The sequence below is a fragment of the Haliotis asinina genome, chromosome 1 (assembly GCF_037392515.1).
Source record: "Haliotis asinina isolate JCU_RB_2024 chromosome 1, JCU_Hal_asi_v2, whole genome shotgun sequence".
NCBI classification, from domain to species: Eukaryota; Metazoa; Mollusca; class Gastropoda; order Lepetellida; family Haliotidae; genus Haliotis; species Haliotis asinina.
This window is the reverse complement of record NC_090280.1, coordinates 17,142,362-17,165,157: the sequence shown is the minus strand read 5'-3', so window position 1 is coordinate 17,165,157 and position 22,796 is coordinate 17,142,362. Positions and strand designations below refer to the sequence as shown.

The 22,796-nt window shown below is 42.2% G+C and overlaps 1 protein-coding gene across 1 annotated transcript; it reads left to right on the top strand.

Moving 5' to 3' along the window:
* The first annotated feature begins 7,817 nt into the window (after window positions 1-7,817).
* LOC137298870 (pre-mRNA-splicing factor 38B-like) lies at window positions 7,818-14,659 on the top strand. The gene is made up of 4 exons (XM_067831255.1): window positions 7,818-7,913; window positions 11,020-11,046; window positions 11,908-12,090; window positions 13,685-14,659. Exons 1-4 carry the CDS (start codon window positions 7,818-7,820, stop codon window positions 14,657-14,659), a joined length of 1,281 nt encoding a protein of 426 aa, XP_067687356.1.
* Window positions 14,660-22,796: the final 8,137 nt, after the last annotated feature.

Below are 22,796 nucleotides of genomic sequence, written 5' to 3'. Positions count from 1 at the left end.
TTCCGACACAAGCCGTATAACGTCTGCTTGGAGGTCATGGCACGAGACCAGTGGTGACGAATGACTCAAAGCGCGAGTTGTCTCCCTTCCCATTTACTTTACTAGTATTTTTACTGTCCGTCCATGACAGATATTGATATAAGTAAAATTGTTTCCATCTCAATATGCCTGCTACATTGTCGATGTGACGCTAAATACTATCTCACTCACTCACTCACTATTCGTTATCCGAGTTCCGAGGCGGGTTCCAAGATAATGTTTGATAATTATCCAGGTAGAACATAGCGTAGCAGCCGACTGTTTTAAACAACATTATATTGATATATTTTTGGCAAGCATAGTATTTCGCTGTCATACAGAAAACAGGAAATGTTTTGTAATGTGATTAACATCATGAGCAACTTAAGCACTGCTGGAAATAAAAGCACAAACGAACTGTTTTTAGGCTGTTGTTCTGTATCCCCGAAATCTGGTCATTTAACGTAACCAGATGGAATGGCGGGAACCTTGTTGTATGCGCCATCTGGCGGTAGCCTTGTTGTAATCCGTGGAGCGATTCTTGTTCCCCAACGAATCACCGGGGTACCTCGGCATCCAACCCCAGGTATTCGGCGATGCTTCCGAGTTAGTTTGACTTTAGGGTGATTATTTGAATACTTTTCACGAAACACTCCACGGTTGTCTCAAAGAGAAAGTAATAGAAACCTTTCCATGATGCGATCTACATATATATGACGTAAATTAAACTTAAAGAAAATTGTTTACAACCATTATTGTTTACATCGGCTTCAACTTTCTTGATATTATATGATAACATTAGCATACGTGGTGAAAGATGGTTCATTTTACACATTCACAACAACGGCCAAGCTGCACCAAACTACGTTAAAACTATGCAAGCCCAACAAACTGGATAACACAGTAAATCTATGCAATACATGGTTAGACACTATGTAAACCTATGCAATACTAGGTTACCCATTAAGTAAACCGGAGCAATGCTGGGTTAGACCTGTGCAATACCGGTGTTACAGTCAGTGTTACAAAAGCATACCGACGACTTGCAGTGAGTGAGTGAGTTTAGTTTTACGCCGCACTCAGCAATATTCCAACTATATGGCGGGGGTCTGTAAATAATCGAATCTGGACCAGACAATCTAGTGACCAACAACATGAGCATCGATCTGCACAATTGGGAACCGATGTGTCATCCAGTCAGCGAGTCTGACCACCCGATCCCATTAGTCGCCTCTTACGACAAGCATAGTCGCTTTTTATGGCAAGCATGGGTTGCTGAAAGCCTATTCTACCCCGGCACCTTCACGGGTCCCGACGACTTGCAATCAGACTCGTGAAGTAATAAATGTATAATAATAATAATCAATGATACACTCATCATAATCAAAACATCACATGAAATCTGTGAGATTTTAGCAGAATGTATGTCCTAAAACTAGAAATAGCTGTTTAGCATAATATCATTAAGATATTGACACAGTTTACCATTTGTTACGTCTGGGGTTGGGGGGTGATGCAGAGAATTGGGACAGCCAAACATTTCAGGTCACAGGTTTTAGAACATACTGAGGGCAGCTGCATAGCAGGTTTGATTCAGGTTTGGTTGTAGTTTAAATCCCTTCATTAGTACAGAGTATGACGCCCATTTCCGGTGGCCTCAGATTGGTTATTGCTGGAAAATAGCTAAAAGAAGCGTAAATTCATTCACTCACTATAGGATGGTGGTGCGGCTTAAAGCAATATTTACTCATTCACCCGTCATCATCATTTTTGTCATGAAGACTGTATTGATGGGCCGGAAATGGGTAAGGAAATGGCATGACTATTGCCTTGATGAATGTTCTCCATCTATCAAATGCCAATATTCCTCTTAGCACAAAATTAATGTCATCTGGAGAAATCTTGAAGCATTGATGACATGTATCATGAAATAATCCCTACTCAGTGTATACAGTAAACGGACACAGTTAATATGTTTTCTCAAACATTGATAAAATAAAGAGTGAGGACGATGATTTATGGATATAAAACATCTTTTATTCAGTGAGTGCGACGTTTCGATATAGATACTAACGTCGTTGTCAAGCAAATGGTATTAAATTTATGGAGTGAATATATACATGAATTGTTTTTACAATAAATGAGAAGAAAGTGAGTTCTTCATGCAGCTGATAGGGCTGATGTACACAAACGGATGGGAATCCAGACGTCAATAAGGAGTATGGTATCAGAGACTGGAAACCAGTAGAATGTTGTTACAACAAAGTGGGTTGATGCACAGAGTTAATACCAGCTACATGGCGGCTGTGTGTAAATAATCGAGTCTGGACCAGACAAACCAGTGATCAACAGAATAATGATCGATATACGCATTTGGGATACCATGACAGATTGTGTTATCCAAGTAAGCGAGCCGGACCACCAAATCCCGTTAGTCGCCTCTTACGACAGGTATGGGGTGCTGAAAACCAATTCAAACAAAGACCTTCACGGGTCTGCATTCAGCTGATTCAATCTGGAATTCAGCATTGTTTCAGTTATGTGTCGACCGCCTGTTTGGAATATTCGACAATCCTGTAACTGACATACATGAGCGACAATGAGCTACGTGGGCGAGGTACCACATCATGAGTACTGAGCTATGTGAGCGAGGTACCACATCATGAGCACTCATCTACGTGAGCGAGGTACCACACCATGAGCACTGAGCTACATGGGCGAGTAATGACAACAGGAACACCTAGCTACGTGTGCGAGGAACGAGAACATGAATCCACACAGTCAGAGAACGTCGCCGCCTCATCGCAGCGTTCAAAATGCAAGGATCAGTTCCAACCCGGATATTCACTTGCATCACACCATGTCCTCCAGTGTAAGTATCAACGTCAGATACCAACGAGGGGTGGCTGGGCATCCACCATTTTGCAGTTATAAAAACAAGAAACAACTGCTGTGTAAGTTTGTAAAATATTCACTCCTAAGATCTCTGCCTTTTAAAACATTTTCGGCTGATTTGAAATAGTGAAAATAAGCAAAACGTGTCCTTGATATTGTGAAAAATTCTTTAGGAATATCTATATCTTTGTTAATATTTGCTTGCATAGTAACATTATTTTTCATTTTCTTAGCCATAGCCGCAGCAATATTCAAGCAGTATTTGCATCGATTTCAATAGAATGATTCTATAGGGTAGAGAGAACCTAAAATGCAAACTGACACCGTTGACAGACCAAGAAGTGGACATCCACTTCAGCTGAAGATAAGTAACTAAGTCATTGAGGAAGGAGCGTAACGTTCATTTTGACGTTTAGTGTATATATCCTTTACCAACATTGCAACTTCCGATATTCTCTGCGAACAGAATATGTTGTTGTTATCATTGCAATTTACGTAGAATTGAAGCGTCAAATAAATATAAGTATTCCCAGGAGTGTGACGCGTCAAAATCGTTTATTTTTCTTGCATTATGATTCAAACCGTGACGAGCAGTAACACTCCACTGCAACACACTCTCGGGATCCGCCTATGCAAATATGATAACACAATCACATGCTCTTGACGGTGCTAGGCATGGCCAACGGCATCTTATGGTGATTGTGCGGTACGACGATTCTGACATCTGACATCAATCAAAACGAACAGATGATGACGACAACGACGATGATGATGGTGATAATGACGACGATGAAGATAGTAATGACGATGATAATGATTATGGTAATGACGGCTATGATAGGGTAGGGATGACGACGATGACAATTGTAATGACGACGACGATGATGATGTGATTATGATGATGATGGTAACGACGACGACGACGATGATGGTGATGAGGATGGCAATGATGTTGATAATAATGGTAATTACGACGAGGTTGATGGTGGCAGTGACGATCGCGGCCATGACGTTGAAGATGGAGGTGAGGTGATGATGCAATGACGATGATCATGATAGTAACGACGAAGATGACGTTGATGCCGACGACGACGGCGATGTTGATGCTGGTGCTGATGCTGATGCTGATGACGATGATGAATGTAATGACGATGATATCGGTTATGGTGATGATGATGATGATGATGATGATGATGATAATTATGATCTTGGTAATGACGACGATTATGATGATGTAATGGCGATGCTAATTGCAATGATGATTGGTGATGATGGTAAAAGCGATGGTGATGACGGTTATGATGAAGATGATGTTAATGATGACGAGCTTGATGTAATATCGACGACGAAGACGACGAGGACGAGGACGAGGACGACGACTATGATGATGATCGTGATGCTGCTGCTGCTGCTGCTGCTGCTGCTGCTGCTGATGATGATGATTCCAAACTATGTACACTCGGACCTTTGATGGGGCTTCTTGTATGTTTCTATCACACATAAAACTGATCTGAAAAATTGAACTACATCAACTACTTACCGTTTATCATCATCATCGAGCACTATTCATTAGCCTGAACGTGTGACTGACGTGATCGCATCAAACACAGCGGATGAAAGGGGTCATTAAGAGATTATTAAGAGAAAAGGATCCTGACTATTTACTGTGTCACAGATCACTAGCTGGGACCCTTTATCAGGCCAGAGCCATCAGAAGGTACTAAACCCGAGCACTATTCCACAATACTACTTTAATCAGTATCGATCACTCTATTATAGATGCGCACTGTACCTGGTCTGACATGATGCATGTGGTGTACACAGTGTACAGTGTAAACTAGAAATCCGCCTGGAATATAAGCTTCTGATTATTTCACCCCCAGAACAAATGTGTTTAAACATTTACATGCGTGTCGCATAATGTACATCTCATTTCTTCAGTGAACGAGCATGTCTAAGGTTGACACCTTAGTATGGATCACTTTCGCCAATATTAAAACAGTTTTTCACTAATTTACAACTATTTGGGGAAGGGCGATGGAGTAGCCTAGTGGTCAAAGCGTCGGCCCGCACACTGAAGATCCCGTTGAGACCTATGGGTACCATGTGTAAAACCCATTTTGGTGTCCCCGCCGTGATATTGTTAGGTTGTTGGAATAATGCTAAATGCGGCGTTGAACCTCACTCACTCACTCACTCACTCACTCACTCACTCACTCACTCACTCACTCTCTCACTCACTCACTCACTCACTCACTCACTCACTCACTCACTCACTCACTCACTCACTCACTCACTCACTCACTCACTCACTGGTGTGGAGACACGTCCACAACACAATGCTGAATCAAGTAGACTTTAATAACAAACACTTTGCCTTCCTTGTCTCTGAATCTCAGTGATATTTTTCATGGCGGGGACTTCGAAATCCTGATACAGTATTCGTAATGCGTGTAATTACCGCGTTGTTTGTAGTCTGTTGCATTTACTATGCTGTGCTGTGATCTATCAAACTACTTTAACATTCGTATCTCTGACCAATAAATCAAAGAATTAATGAGAGGGTTATATTTATTAAAACTTGTTTTTCCAATAGTACGTTTGTCTTGTGTGAAACAAAAGTTGGGCAGTCAAAGTTGACCCTGTCTCTCTTAAAACCAGAAAAAAATAGTATATCAGGAAACGAACGAGTGACTAATTCGCTTCAGGTTATTTATTGCATAAAGCCTAGCTCGTCACGCCAAAGGCCTGGGCTCGATTGCCCACATGGGTACAATATGTGAAGCTCACATCTGGTGTACCCCGTCTTGTTATTGCTGAAATGTTATTGCTGATATATATATATATATATATATATATATATATATATATATATATATATATATATATATATATATATAATTACACGATGCCATTTTAGAAAGTAGTCAAATGCAACATATGTCATATTTGGGATTTCACTTTCTCAGTAAAGTACAAATTCTAGTACTTCTCTTTGGTTGAGTCCCATCCGGGATTCGAACCCGCACCCTCAGAGTCAGGCACCTAATCGCCAGCACACAAAGTCAGCCGCCTAACCCGCTCAGCGGGAAGTTGTGGTGGCTAGAATTTGTACTTTACTGAGAAAGTGAAATCCCAAATATGACAAATATGACATATGTTTTATATATATATATATAGGATGCTGGTGCGGCCTAAAACAACATTTACTCACTGACTCGTCATCATCATGCTTGTCATGAAGACTGTCGTGATGGACTGCAAATTGGTAAGCAAATGGCAAGACATTTGCCTTGATGAATGTTCTCTTTCTATCAGATGCCAATATTCCTCTTAGTACAAAATTAATGTCATCAGGAGTGTACGCTCAGTGCACACAGTAAATTGATACAGTGATAAAATATCATTTTGTTGACATATTGTATGACGGTGTCTTGTAGCATTTTTTTATGTTGAGTCTATTTGCAGGAATGGAAGGTTGTATTGTATATCTGTCTCTCTCACACGTACGGACATCTTGAAACACCAACACAGTTGTTCAGGATGTGCTCACGAACACATCCTATCCTCCCCACCTCCTGGCTGATTCTGTTGCTGACTCCATCAGAAGCGGTGGGCCTGAGTGAACTGACCTTTAGCCGTGGACGAAAAGATTTAGAAGTAGATGTTGCTCCATTTAACAAAGTACATGTTGTTTCTCTTCTGCAGTGTGTTGTGGCGTGTAGTCAAGCACCGGTTTGCCTAGCAACCGAGTACAAGCATTCCACAAAATCCTGCGGCATGTACAGAGCAGGGCATGGAAGACGAACAAAAACCACGAAAACATACAACAGATCTGATACCTATTTCTTTACTAGGAATGGTAAGTCATACTTTACTTGCAATACTAGAAGATAGGCTGATCCAAAGGGGTTGCGGGGGTGGGGTGGGGTCTCTTCTTTATCCCTTTGTCCTTGTCTGCATCATTTCTTGACATGTTGCTGATTTGTGGATTTCGTGACACAATTGTCAGCAGATAATGACCTGAACTCAATGTTAATCCCCTTATATACCCAATTTGTCGACACTCGTAGCTGAGTCTGAGTCTTACTGCTTCGTACCTCTTTGGGTGTGTACTTGTGAGATTCGTGACAGGAGTGGAAGGAGGTTGCTGAAGGTACCAGTTGCAGAGCTGCCACTACTGTCTGGGATGTGTGGATGGCAAGTACATGCTATGAAGAAGTCACCTAGAGCTGCATCACTCTATTACAATTGTAAGGACTTCCACAGCATTGTACTGGTGGCCTATGAAGATGCTGGATACAGGTTCTTGTATGTTGATTTGGGGGGAGATCATGCATGCATGTACCACGTTCCGCGACGTCACTGGTTTCGTCCTTGAGACGTGAAATACGTTGTTGCACTTGCATTCCTGGGAAAGAGAAACAGAGCAAATGAATACCAGACAATACTGTCTCTTTCGAAAGCTCAACCCCTGCCTTTGCGATCGTTCAAAATTTTAAACGACGCATAGCATGCTAAGGCTATGCACAACGTCATGAGGCAGTTGGGATGGTCCGTGGGGGAATGTCTCAACGACAAAGTGGCTGCACATTTCCACTGCCACCTAAACACCATTTCTGCACTTGTGAGACGCTACCAGAACACAAATGACGTCACCGATCGGCCACGTTCTGGACGCCCGCGTGTAACAACGCCAAGACAGGACAGATGGCTAAGGGTGACCCATTTTCGCCACAGGTTTCAGACTGCAGTGATGACTGCCCTCCCAGGACTTCGCCGTATTGACCCAAACACAGTTCGACAACGTTTAGTTCATCACCAGATCAGACCACGACATCCCGCCATACGACCTATCCTGACACAACATCATCGACAAGCTCGCCGAATATGGTGCCGAAGGCATGTCCACAGACCCTGGTAGTGGTGGAGAAATGAGTTCAAGTCTTAACATTCCCATAGTGATGGACGTCAACGTGCCTATAGACGCGTTCGAGAACGTAATATACAGGCCTGTGTCTTGGAGAGGAATCGCTTTGATAGTAGCTCCGTGATGATTTGGGGTGTAATAACAGCACGCCATAGAAATCCTTTGGTGACTGTTTAGGGCAATTTAACTGGCGTGGGCTACAGGGATCAGATTCTTCGACCTGTGGCAAATCCTTTTCTGCAATGTCATGGACTGGGTTAACATTCCAACAGGACAATGCCCGCCCAAATACGGCGTACTGTCGTACTGTCGTACTGTCCTTCTGTTCCCTTGATAATCGTGGCATGTCACTACTGTCGAACACTGAATGATTCGGGGCATGTTCGGTGGCTCTTCTTAAAAGGACGAAACCTCGGGATGCACGTTCAATGTTATTTTCATGAAATACGCACAAAAACCTCGTCCCTTCATTACTTTAGTAACTGCGTTTTGACGACATGTTATTTTTGTATTAAATACAGAATTTGAAACCAAACTTTCTTGAACAATGGCTACGAACCACGTCTAGCTAACATATGAAAAGAGGAAAAATAATTAAAATTAAGCTGAAAAATGTGGCAACATTTTTGGTATGCAGACGTTTCTTTTTTGCGGGTCAGTATATATAGGAATCACTACATTCACAAATAATCTTGCAGGTCACTCATTTTGGGCGTTGCTTTATTGTGGGTGGGTTACAACCAATGGCTTTGAGGATGGCCCTGAAGAATGGAAAGCTAGTCGGGGATGGTGTAAATTCCTGCTTGGCGCTTTTGTGGTCTGCTGATTTGATCGGAGATCTTGTCGATTTAGGGTAGAGTGGGGGCTAGAGGAGAGGGGGCGGATTCAGGCTTGGCCAGTGTGTGGTGTGGTGTGGTGTGGTGTGGTGTGGTGTGGTGTGGTGTGGTGTGGTGTGGTGGTCCTCGTGACTAAGTTGGGGCCATTACTGGTTGTAGTTTAACTTGAATTCCATTTTCTGCCGAATTACCTATCTTGATAATATGTCACTTTCAATTTCAGTGGGCAGCATGTGCTTTGCTGACGTCGAATTTGCCTTACCTCATCGTATTTAGTTTCTGTTCACCAGTAATATTAACACCTCACATGTCATAGTGTGGTACGGGCAGGATATGTTTTGCATGGACTCTGTGATGACTATCGGAATCAATATGTAACCTTGGCTCTACTGAACGTACTCATGTGTGTCTTACAGTTACTTTGTATTGGTTAATAGTGGCAACACAAAAAGGTTCAAGCCCACTCGTTAGTTTTGTTTGTTGTTTAACGTCGCACACAGCAATATTCTAGCTATTTGGCGTCGGTCTGTAATTAATCCAATCTGGACCAGACAATCCAGTGAGCAACAGCATGATCCTCGATCCACGCAACCGTAATATGATGACCGCCAGTCGCCTTTTACGAGACGCATGGGTTGCTGTGTCTAGTGTGTGCAACCTTCAGCATAAATCTCCACTTGTGATACGCTGGATGTATCTACGCTCGATAACAGTATTACCCCCCTTTGAGGGTTATACCTTGTATAACTCACTGTAGAGGTTCCCCGAAAGACGTAGGAGGAGTTCTTGCATATATGTTTGAATGTTTCAAACCCGTCAATTTGTCAGTTTGATTTGCCTTCCACAAAATCTAAGTCGACAGCTGGCAAACCATTTTGGCTGCGTCCGCCACTTTAGTTGACACTGGCGAGCTCGGTTGTAACGGCTCATGTGATCGGCTACTGTGACATGGCGGAGCCACCAAGGGGAGATAATACAATCATCGTAAATGCATCCGCGGTATGAGTGGAGATTTATCGGAACGTATACCCTGTAGAATATCAAAGATGTGTCTGCTTATGGCCAATTCTAACCCGGATCTTCACGGGTTTTAGGTTTCACGGCCTGATTTTCTTGGTGAGACTCGCATATTTAATCGCGTCATCGTATGTCCTCGCATGCTCTGGGTCGTTGCTTATAGCGTCTTTTGCTCCATTGTCCAGTTCAGATCCGAATGTCCTCACATCGATCTCGTCGTCATAAAATAATGAAATTTAGTGCAGCGTTAATCAACGATCAGCAAACGAACAGACAGATTATGTTACTTTGTTGTTTCACGGGGCTATTAGAAATATATGTCATGCAGAGTTAAAAGGTTTTAGATCTAATCACTTGTTTTGTTCAATTGATATTTGTGATAATCTGACCCGTGAATGTCCGAGGTAGAATAGGCCTTCAGCAACCCATGCTTGCCATAAAAGGCGATTGTGCTTGTCGTAAGAGGCGACTAACGGGATCGGGTGGTCAGGCTTGCTTGGTTGGCACATGTCATCGGTTCCCAGTTGCGCAGATCGATGTTCTTGCTGTCGATCACTGGACTGTCTGGTCCAAACTCGATAATTACAGACCTCTACCATATAGCTGGAACACTGGTACAACTAAGCTCACTCACTCACTCTCTCACTCTCCCACGCACTCACTCACTTTGTTAATCTAGATGTTTACTGTCCTTCTCTTAGGCGATTTTTAGTTTTCTCACACTCACATCGCCTCAGCAAATTCCTGCTATTTAGGGTCATGGGTGGGGCTGGGGGTAACCTAGTGATTACAACGTCCTGTCGTCACACCTAAGACCAGGGTGTAATTCCCCATATGGGTACAATGTGTGAAGCCCACTTCTGGTGGCCCCGCGGTGATATTGCTGGAATATTGCTAAAAACGACGTAAAACACATTGACTCACTCTATCCAGCTATGTAACGGTGGTTTGTAAGTACTCGAGTCTGGATCAGACAATCCAGGGATCAATATCATGAGCTTTGATCTTCAAAACTGGGATACGATGATATGTGTTAACCAAGTCTGCGAGCGATGATATGTTTTAACCAAGTCAGCAAGCTCTTATGACAAGCATTAGTTGCTGAAGACCAATTCTAACCCGGATCTTTGCGTGTTGTCAGACTGTGAATAAAATGGCAACCGTTGACAATTCATGTGTGTCGTGCCTTCGAACATGTCAGCTTAATAGACAAAATATGTATGGGTATTGCAGTATCACGATATAGCAAAACATGAAACCAAACTCAGTATATAGGTTCCGGCATTTCACACAACTCATTTTTTTGTTTTTGGTTTTTGACAGGAGCAGGCGGTGAACATGCTCCAACTGGTGCGTCAACATCAGCGAAAAGATGCCCATGCACACCTCTTCTGAAAGTGATGGCGAAAGGCGGTACCAGCAACGTGCTTTTTTGTTTTCATGTTAAAATCGTCTCAAATGATTCATTGTTTTCAGTGTGAACCCGAACACTCACTAACACATATGTTTTCGTTGTCATGTTTGCTGCTTACGAGTTTTTTTCTAATGACCTTGGTTATTGCAAACTTTGGGGTAGCCTAGTGGTTATAGCACTTGCTCGTCACGCCAAAGACCCGGGTTCGATTCCCCACATGTGTACAATGTGTCCCCAGCCGTGATGAAGCTGGAACAAAATACTAAAATACTGAACTCATTCACTCACTATTGTAACTTTCGTTTCTGCATTCCTTTCGAGGGAAAAATAGATCTCCGGAAATCTTGGCTCGACACGTGGTTACATGGTTTGATGGGGACTGTACATATCTACGCCTAGAGTCCCCATCATGGGATGACATGCACACAGGAACCACAGGAACCACCCGTATTATGAATCCTTTTTAAGTGACATTTGGATTTTTCTTGCAGAACGTGGCACATTCATTGGCTGTTTCCGTGAACGTTCACAATTTGATAGAGTTCTTCCAGGCATTTACAAAGAAACCAGAATGACAAATGAAAAATGCTTGCTTGGATGCCGCAAACGCGACTACACGTATTTTGGTACAGAGGTACATGTAGTTATGCTGTTTACATTAATCAGTTAGTTATGAACAGGTAAACATTTCATTCTTCGGCATCACGGAGCATTTGTAACGATAATAATTGAGAGTGTCAATGCAATACCTCAAAATGAGGCAATGCTGTAAATATCTGTTTCTTTTTCATTTGCAGAGTGGTTCATCATGCTACTGTGGTAATGAAATCAAGAGTTCACACAACCAAACGTCCATCTGTGAATGTGACATCAGATGTGCAGGTTACTCCAAGGTGTGCTGCGGCGGTGATTGGAGGATCTCCATCTACAGAATCCACATTACCTTTCATAACTCGTCATCCGACCATGCCAAACTGCAAGTACAGAAATATCTTCTTCAGTTCAGATGAAATTCCCCATTCTTGAGCGTGTTCTTCCGCCTTTTTTCACCAACATTCCAGCAGGGGATATCATAAATCAGTATCGAACTCTTTCTTTGATAGTTACTAAATACTAATTGTTATCCGACAGACTATATATATGACGTGACTTTAACGTTTCAGAATCGATGTTAATATGGGTAGTAATAGCCAAATGTCTCTTATGATTTCAGAAACAGACGCCAGAGAGGTTAACACACACACACAGAAATGTGGCGCAACACCCATATACTCAGATCTGATGTATTTAAACTCCACTCACCTGGTGTAAGTGTGTGTGTATGAGCACATGTGAGTGAGTTAATATTTAACGTCACATCGGCAATATCTCAGCCATATCGTGACGAGAACATTTACCATGTAAATGACATGTATGCATGTGTTAAAAATCTGTCGACGAAGGACAGTGAAATAAATGAGCACTAGTGTGTGCACGTGCGTGTGTGGATATGTTGTGGTATTATCGCAAATAATATAACATTTATAGTTTTGCTAGACGCAATATTCCGGCCTTATGGCGTATGAGTCATATTACGTTACTTCATGAAAAGAAGTTAAGGAGTTGACAGGATGTTGTTTAACGCCGCACTGAGCAATATTCCAGCTGATAAACAACATGAACATTGATCTACGCAACTGGGATACGATGGAATGTGTCAAGCAAGACGGCGAGCCTGACCGCCCAATCACGTTAACTGACCCGACTGAAGATCAATTGTAACTCGGATCTTCATGGGCAATTACAGAGATGTGAATATTACCATCGTTATTGTGTTGCTGGACTCTGGTCTATATATCACATTGCCATCCTGTTTGTAGTGTCATTGTATATTCTTTGCTCTTTCTTTCGTGTATTTAGTTTTCACACCAGATTGTTTTAGTATAAACCTCGGATTATTTTTTTGTTCATTTTGTGAATAAACACGTACAGGTGCAGTTACATGAAGCAGCGAGATCCCGTTAGTCGTCTCTTACCTCAAGCATGTGTTCCTGAAGATCATCTGTGACCCTGTCTGTTTTGGATCCCATCCACGTACACACGCTATACGTCCCTACTTCTTTCATGCTTTTTATTTACCAAATAACATTTAACAAATGTATAAGTTCGCCTGAACATCTTAATATGTGTTTATCAATGTTTTATATTTCATTTATATCTCGGTTATCGGCTTGAAATGACTGCACACATGTAGGTAAATAGGAGTGAGAGAGCGACTTTAGTTTTACGCCTTTTTGCCAATATTCCAGCAGTATCATGGCGGGGACCCCAGATGTGTGTTTCACATATTGTACCCTTGAAGACCCAGGTCCGATTCCCCACAAGGGCCTCCACCTGGGTCTTGAGCGTGACGACCTCTATTCTCTAGACTACCCCACCGCCCTGAAAAAAACACGAGAGGAACATTGGTGAAGTGCCCATGGGACGTTGGGGAACTGTCGCTGTTCCGACATCAGAACCATTATTGCAACCAAAAGGAAGCGTTCACACCGAATGTTTGTTGATTTCATTGCAGATCAGTGACTATTGCCACAGAGACGTAGTCAGAAAGATTCAGGTCGCAGAGGTAGTCAGAAAGGTACAGGTCACAAATGTAGTCAGAAAGCTACAGGTCACAGACGTAGTCAGATACCTACAGGTCACAAACGTAGTCAGAAAGCTACAGGTCACAGACGTAGTCAGATACTTACAGGTCATAGACGTAGTCAGATATCTACAGGTCACAGACGTAGTCAGAAAGCCACAGGTCACAGGCGTTGTCAGAAAGCTACAGGTCACAGACGTAGTCAGAAAGCTACAGGTCACAAACGTAGTCAGATACCTACAGGTCATAGACGTAGTCAGATACCTACAGGTCACAGACGTAGTCAGAAAGCCACAGGTCACAGACGTAGTCAGATACCTACAGGTCACAGACGTAGTCAGATACTTACAGGTCATAGACGTAGTCAGATATCTACAGGTCACAGACGTAGTCAGAAAGCCACAGGTCACAGGCGTTGTCAGAAAGCTACAGGTCACAGACGTAGTCAGAAAGCTACAGGTCACAAACGTAGTCAGATACTTACAGGTCACAGACGTAGTCAGATATCTACAGGTCACAGACGTAGTCAGAAAGCCACAGGTCACAGGCGTTGTCAGAAAGCTACAGGTCACAGACGTAGTCAGAAAGCTACAGGTCACAGACGTAGTCAGAAAGCCACAGGTCACAGGCGTTGTCAGAAAGCTACAGGTCACAAACGTAGTCAGATACTTACAGGTCACAGACGTAGTCAGAAAGCTACAGGTCACAGACGTAGTCAGATACCTACAGGTCACAAACGTAGTCAGAAAGCTACAGGTCACAGACGAAGTCAGATATCTACAGGTCATAGACGTAGTCAGATATCTACAGGTCACAGACGTAGTCAGAAGGCTACAGGTCACAAATGTAGTCAGAAAGCTACAGGTGACAAATGTAGTCAGAAAGCTACAGGTCACAAACGTAGTCAGAAAGCTACAGGTCATTGACGTAGTCAGAAAGCTACAGGTCACAAACGTAGTCAGATACCTACAGGTCATAGACATAGTCAGATACCTACAGGTCACAGACGTAGTCAGAAAGCCACAGGTCACAGACGTAGTCAGATACCTACAGGTCACAGACGTAGTCAGATAAAAGTGAGCGGGTGAGTGAGTATGAGCGAGCAACAAAATTTACTTTGTATGAGAAACAGCATGCACTTTGTATGAGAAACAGCATGCACTTTGTATGAGAAACAGCATGTACTTTGTTAAATGGAGCAACATCTATCTCTAGTTTTCTTCGTCCACGGCTAAAGGTCAATTCACTCAGGTCGACCGCATTTGATGCTGTCAGTACAAAAATCCAGAAGTCGGGGGGGGGGGGGGGGGGTGGGTGGGTGGGGGGGGATAGGAGGTGTTTGTGAGCACATCCTGAGCAACTTTGTTGGCGCCTCAAGATGTCAGTACGTGTGAGAGAGACATACATACAACACAACCTTCCATTCTTGAAAATAGGCTCTGCATAAAAATATGCCACAAGACACCGTCATACAATACGTCAACAAGATGATATTTTATCAGTGTTTCAGAAAACATATTGACTTTATCAATTTACTGTGTACACTGAGATCATACTCCAGATCACATTAATTTTGTGAAGAGAAATATTGGCATTTGATAGAAAGAGAACATTCATCAAGGAAAATGTCTTGTCATTTCCGTACCAATATTCAGTCCATCACAATGATGATGACGAGTGAGTGAGTAAGTGCTGCTCCTATAGTGAGTGAATGACTTTAGTTTTACGACGTTTATCACTACTTTTTTTCTGGTTTTAAGAGAGAAATTCGTCTCTGGATAAGAGCAGGAGCAACTTTCATTGCAGGATCAACTTTCATTGCAGGATCAATTTTCATTGCAGGATCAACTTTCATTCAACTTTTGTTTCACACAAGATAAACGTACTATTGGCAAAAACATGTTTTGATAAAACTCTCAAATTAAAAATTTGATTAATTGGTCAGAGATACGAATGTTAAAATAGTTTGATACATCATAGCACAGCATAGTAAATGCAACAGACTACAAATAACGCGGTAATTACACGCATTACGAATGATGTATCAGGATTTCGAAGTCCCCGCCATGAAAAATATCACTGAGATTCAGAGACAAGGAAGGCAAACTGTTTGTTATTAAAGCCTACTTTATTCAGCATTGTGTTGTGGACGTGTCTCCACACCAAGGACATCAAATCCTCGGGCATGCAGGTGAGTGAGTGAGTGAGTGAGTGAGTGAGTGAGTGAGTGAGTGAGTGAGGTTCAACGCCTCTTTTAGTACTATTCCAACAATCTAACAATATCACGTCGGGGACACCAAAATGGGTTTTATATATAGTACCCATATGTCTAAACGGGATCTTCAGTGTGCGGGCCGACGCTTTGACCACTAGGCTACTCCATCGCCCTTCCCCAAATAGTTGTAAATTAGTGAAAAACTGTTTTAATATTGGCGAAAGTGATCCATACTAAGGTGTCAACCTTAGACATGCTCGTTCACTGAAGAAATGAGATGTACATTATGCGACACGCATAAATGTTTAAACACATTTGTTCTGGGGGTGAAACAATCAGAAGCTTATATTCCAGGCGGATTTCTACTTTACACTGTACACTGTGTACACCACATGCATCATGTCAGACCAGGTACAGAGCGCATCTATAATAGATTGATCGATACTGATTAAAGTAGTATTGTGGAAAAGTGCAAGGGTTTAGTACCTTCTGATGGCTCTGGCCTGATATAGGATCCCAGTTAGTGATCTGTAACAGCACAGTAAATAGTCAGGATCCTTTTCTCTAAATAATCTCTTAATGACCCCTTTCATCCGCTGTGTTTGATGTGAACACGTCAGTTAGACGTTCAGGGTAATGCATAGTGCTCGATGATGCTGATTATGCCACAAATGACATCGGGGATTTGATGTCGGGTATTCGTTTGTTGAAAGCGTATTGAGAACTGAAAAAGTCCCTTGTGGCAGGCATGAGAACTTTCTGTATAACTCCTATATAAGATGATACGGGTGCTTTGGTTTTGTGCCATCCTTATGACAGTAACGTTTAGTGTGTTTGGAGAATATTTTCAAAACGGTAAGTATTTGCTATAGTTCTATGCTGACGTATACTACTAAGTTTGACCATGCCTAGCACCGTCAAGAGCATGTGATTGTGTTATCATATTTGCATTGGCGGATCCCGAGAGTGTGTTGCAGGGACGTGTTACTGCTCGTCACGGTTTGAATCATAATGAAAGAAAAATAAACGATTTTGACGCGTCACACGCCTGGGAATACTTATATTTATTTGACGCTTCAATTCTACGTAAATTGCAATGATAACAACAACATATTCTGTTCGCAGAGAATATCGGAAGTTGCAATATAGATAAAGGATATATACACTAAACGTCAAAAGGAACGTTACCCCCCTTCCTCAATGACTGAGTTACTTATCTTCAGCTGAAGTGGACGTCCACTTCTTGGGTATGTCGACGGTGTCAGTCTGCCTGCAGCACTGATTAAGGCTTATAGCCGTGAGCATCCGAGGGCGTTGGCAACAGCATTGCAGCGGACCCCATCTTAACCATGCCAATGGCTCTTTCTTTCACATCAGGATATTTCTCGTACTTTTGTATCATATCATGCATTTTAGTTTCTCTTTATACCCTATAGAATCATTCTAGACGTGAAATCGAGGCAAATGCTGCTTGAATGTTGTTACGGTTTTGCATTCGATATTGCTACGAAATTGAAAAATAATGTTACTATGCAATCAAAATGTTAACAAAGATATAGATATTCCTAAACAATTTTTCACAATATCAAAGACACGCTTTGACTATTTTCACTATTTCAAATCAGCAGAAAATGTTTTTAAAGACAGAAACTTAGGAGTGAATATTTTACAAGCTTACACAGCAGTTGTTTCCTGTTTTTTATCTGCAAAATGGTGGCTTTATAATGTTTTATCTTTGTCTCTAAGCAGAATGTCAGTATCATCCTTTCTTTTGGACATTCAGTTCGTGATTTGCATAAAGCCGTGCTGAAAAGCGTTCTTGAAAACTAATACATTCTAACATATCTTTGATGGTTGTTATGTTTAATCCTTAAATTTTGCAGGGTAATATTTCCTTTGGCGTTTAGAGTGTGCATGTTCAAATATTTCTTTTGCTTCTTTGTCGTTCAAACATACGATCCGCTCCACCTTTTTGACGATATTTGTACAACGAGTCGTAAATACTTACCTAATGTCAGTCTGAACCTTAAAGTACCTACATGAACAACAAATTCATATATCCATTCACGTAAGGTCATCCCATTCTCTAAATGTATTATTTGCTAAGAGTGTATCCACAGTTTCCTCACCAAAGAGCTCTTCCCGTTGTGTGTACCGGATCGAAATGATTTTATGTCTCCTTAAGGTTTGGAAAACAGAACGGGATCTGCATATGAAGACATCTTTAGAGATGACATTTACCCCCTCGCTAGACGTCTAAGGTGGGACAAATTTGTCATTCTCTACAGTAGTAATGGTATGTACCCTTTTTCACTTTTTAGTTTCGCATTGTCTGCAGCATATGACCAAATCCATCTTTAGACTGTGAAACATATATAGTCCGTTCTGGTAATTGGAGTTCCGCTTGGACGTTATTCTGTTTGCTTTTTTGAGAAGAATCCACTGTATGATATCTGTGATGAAAAATACATGTCATTCATCGTCATTAACTGATTTTGAGTGTCGATGCAGGAGACACCAGAAATAAGGATTGACCCCATGTCGGGAATAGAACCCAGGCATTCGGTGTTACGGGCGAATGCTTCAACTACTAGACTACCCTCGTGACCTTTCATATGACTTGCAAAGACTAACTAGTACTTGTATATTTGTGATGACCTGGCCAGTTATATAGACACGAGTGCCTTGGTAGACTGTTACCTAGTTTCGTCTTTTCTTTTTCTGGACAGAGGAACAGCCTCTTTTTCTCTCCGGATTTTGATGTTATGTCACCATCTCCACGTGGATGGATGGGAATAGCCTAGTAGTAAAAGCATTTGTTCGTCATGAAGAACACCCAGGTTTGATTCCCACACGGGTACAAAACGTGAACCCAATTTCCTGTTTCCCGTCGCCATGATATTAATGAAATATTGCTAAAAGCACCGCAAAAGCTAAAATTCAGTCATGTGTATTTCTAACAACGGAAACTGTACCTCAGTGGTAGTGGCACATATTTTGTATCGGCCCTCAGATGAAGCTCCGAATGCGTCCTGTTTTCATCAGCAACCTGATACATTGCTCATTCCAGGATAACGTTTCTTGCTTCAGAACGTTAACATCAGTTTCAGGTGTTCTTGGGCCACTAAATGACAACATTCAAACTATCACGTACGACCTTAGCGTCAACGACGCCTTCAAAACGCTGTATGAAATACACAACGCCCTGTCCCCACACATCAACGTGGTTGCTTCAATGGAACAAAGGCGACTTACGCAGTTGATGAATACGGTTTGTATCCAGTTCATTTCTTCTGTATGAATTTCTTTGATTGCGTGTTCACTGAGATCAGTTATTGCTGATTTAGGATGATGTTAGGTTTATAATTGATTTCTTTATTCCCCCAAGTAAGACATAATGGTTAAGTAAGTAAAGGATATGTGACTGTATCTCTATGTCAGCATCCTCAGTATGTTTGAATAATTTGGTTTCTTCAATGCTCGCCTGCATTAAGGCAAATACTGCCAAACAATCGTGACCTTTGACTTTCATTATTGCAATGCTTTCCTCTTTAAGGGAGTGCCACTTTGCTTCATGTTCACAGTGTGACTTTTGATAATGAATCGTTCATGATTACACGGTACAAAATCTTAGACAAACGAGTATAAGGATAGTGCATGACCAATACACGCATCCAATCACACATTGCGCAAAGAGTTCAGTCAATTAGGTATTCGCCCTCAGCTGCACATTTTATGATTAAGTGGAAAATGTACCTCAGAGTATAGACGTCCACAGGTATAAGTGATTCAGAGCCATTTTAGTTGTGATTCCATATCCAGGTTGCAGACGTTGACAGGAGATCCATGGGAAAGACGGATTTCCAGTACCACTCGAAATGGATACTGTTTGTCGAAGACCTCAACATTCAAGAGTTACAAGATTCAGTCGGGAGCATGTCGAATATTGCCGTGGCAGTACGGATGCGCACTGTACGTTTATAACTGATTGTATCGTCATCTCTTGTGATTCTAGGTTAGGATTTGCATTGATTGTCAAGTTCAGCGACTGGTTGCCCAAAGAAAGCGTTGGTAGAGCTGGATTGAGTTCATGAGTGAATGAGTATGGTTTCACGCCGCGTTTAGAAATAGTCCAGCCACATAACTGAGGGGGACACCAGAAAAGGGCTTCGCATGTTGTACCCATGTGAGAAATGGAACACGGGTCATTGGTGTGACGAGCGAACACCTGTACCACTTGGCGACAACACCGCCCCTATTGATGCCGCGGTCCGTATTCTCAACCCTCGTCCCGACCAACCCGCAAATATACAAACGTTGACGCTGTACATTATATGTGTCGTTACTATCGTTACATGTCGATGTATTTTGTACAGGAATTATATTCTGAGTTTGACTCCAACGTTGTTTGTAGCAGTAGGTTTTGCAAACTAATGTCGGGAGACAACAGAAATTGTTCGATCAGGTTGTTCCTGTGTGAGAAATCGTGCCCCAGGTAGCCCAGCCTTCCCTCGTTGATATCTGCCGTTGATACTTGCACTGGAGGACAAGGTGTGATGCAAGGGAATATAAAGGGTTGGAACTGATCCTTGAATGTTGGGGAGTTGGGATGAGGCGGTAATGCTCGCTGATTGTATGGATTCATGTTCTCGTTCCCCGCACACGTAGCTAGGTGTTCATGCTGTCGTCCCTCGTTCATGTAGCTCAGCGCTCATGATGTCATATCTCGCTCACGTAGTTCATTGCTCATGATGTGGTACCTCGCACACGTAGCTAGGTGTTCATGATATCGTACCTCGCTCACGTAGTTCAGCGCTCATGATGTCGTATCTCGCTTACGTAGCGCAGTGCTCATGATGTCGTACCTCTTCCACGTTGCTCAGTGCTCATGATGCCGTTCCTCGCTCATGTAGCACAGTGCTAATGATGTCCGTCTTCGCTCACGTAGCCTGTAACATCAGTAACAGGACTGTCGAATATTCCAGATAGGTGGTCGACACATAACTAGAACATTGCTGAATTCCAGATTGAATCAGCTGAATGCAGACCCGTGAAGGTCTTTGTTTGTATTGGTTTTCTACATTCCATACTCGTCATAAGAGGCGACTAACTAATGGTGGTCCGGCTCGCTTACTTGGATAACACAATCTGTCATGGTATCCCAGTACGTATATCGATCATTATTCTGTTGATCACTGGTTTGTCTGGTCCAGACTCGATTATTTACACACAGCCGCCATGTAGCTGGAATATTGTCGAGTGCGGCGCTAATGAAGACACAGACTGTCAGTTGAACGTGAAGTGTACATGCACCAGTTTCTTTCAGAGCGCCACAGTTCGGTACCTCACCCTACACCGCCAGCCTACAGGCTCCGTATTCTTGCCAGTAAGACAGTGTCATGAACAAAGACAAGAATTCTGCTATTTCCCGGACACTATTTATGGCTATCAAAAGAGAAAGCTCTCTGTTGGAATCGTTAAGGTGAAACAGATCATATCTTTTTAAACCACCAAATATATATTAACATGTCATATCTCCATATTTGATTTTGATTCATTGATTATGAAGTAGTCAGACTCGTAAATTTTGACCGTATCATTACAAGTCACCACAGATGTAATAGTTAGAGGAAAATAACAGAAGATGTCAAATATTTTTCAGTCAATAGGTTATGTTGAAAAGATCGTGTCTAATGGAACTGCCGTATACAGAGGATATGCTGTGGATATATTAAACATATTAGCAGAGACTCTCAACTTCAGGTACAGTTGTCAATATACATTGTACAAGCTTTAGTTATGTGTGATTGAGTCTAGTTTTACACCGATTTTAGCAATATTCCAGCAACATCACGACTGTGGACACATGGTACACGTGTGAGGAATCGAACCCGAGTCTACGGCGTGACTAATGAACCAATGGGCCACCCCGGCATCCACGAGACGCATTGATGACCAGTTCGTGTTAATCCGGAATTTATATTTTGTGGAATAGGGACACGCCTCTTACTGGAAGCATTTGAGGGAGAGTTGAAGGGGAGAGGAGAGTGAGGGTGAGGGAGGGAGGGAGGGAGGAGAGGGAGGGTAAGGGAGGAAGGAGAGAAGAGAGTGAGGGATGGAGGACAGGGAGGGTGAGGGAGGGAGACAGTGGGAGCTTTCCCGTTATCTTCACTGCACTGCCTTGAGAATGGCAGAAGCTGCAACATATATTTCCTTCTGCCCTCTACCTCACTGCTTAGTTTGTCCAGAGAAATCCGTTAATGTTTTTGGTACCAGACAAATCTCTAGCAAATCATTAAAACAATTGACATTGAAATCGTTTCAGAGAAAACAATACGCACCTTTTAACAATGACAGAAAACATATTTGAGCTCATTCCCCAAGGATGCATTGATCGCGCAGTTTCTACTGCAGTGATAAAAATTATAGTATTTCATTAAAAAAGAACCATACCTAAAATCGAGCTGAAATTGTTTGTAAAGTACATTTTTTGTATTGTCTGATATGTTTTACTTGCAGCTACATTCTCAGAGAGCCAGAGATCGGAGCCTGGGGATTGCCTGTCAATGGCACCTATGATGGACTGGTCGGACAGTTGTACAGACGGGTATTGGTACACATGGCGACACGTGAACAATGACAGTAGATTTCGTACTGGGGGTGTAGGGGAAAGCTGTTTTTCATTCATTTTAGAGAAAGAAGTATTTTAGGTCATTGTATCAAAAAGCAAATCCCACATAGGTACAATGTCTGAAGAACATGTCTGGTCTCGCTGTTGATTGAATATTGCTAGAAGCGGCGTAAAACTGAGATAATTCACTCTTTTATCAAATGACTGGTAAGGAACT

What these genes read in the sequence shown, in the direction of transcription:
- LOC137298870 (XM_067831255.1), top strand. Translation starts at nt 7,818, where the DNA reads ATGTCCACAGACCCTGGTAGTGGTGGAGAAATGAGTTCAAGTCTTAAC. An exon ending in CTATAGACGCGTTCGAGAAC is followed by an intron (nt 7,914 to 11,019) that starts GTAATATACAGG and finishes GGTTTTTGACAG; the next exon opens with GAGCAGGCGGTGAACATGCT. An exon ending in CCGACCATGCCAAACTGCAA is followed by an intron (nt 12,091 to 13,684) that starts GTACAGAAATAT and finishes CTATTGCCACAG; the next exon opens with AGACGTAGTCAGAAAGATTC.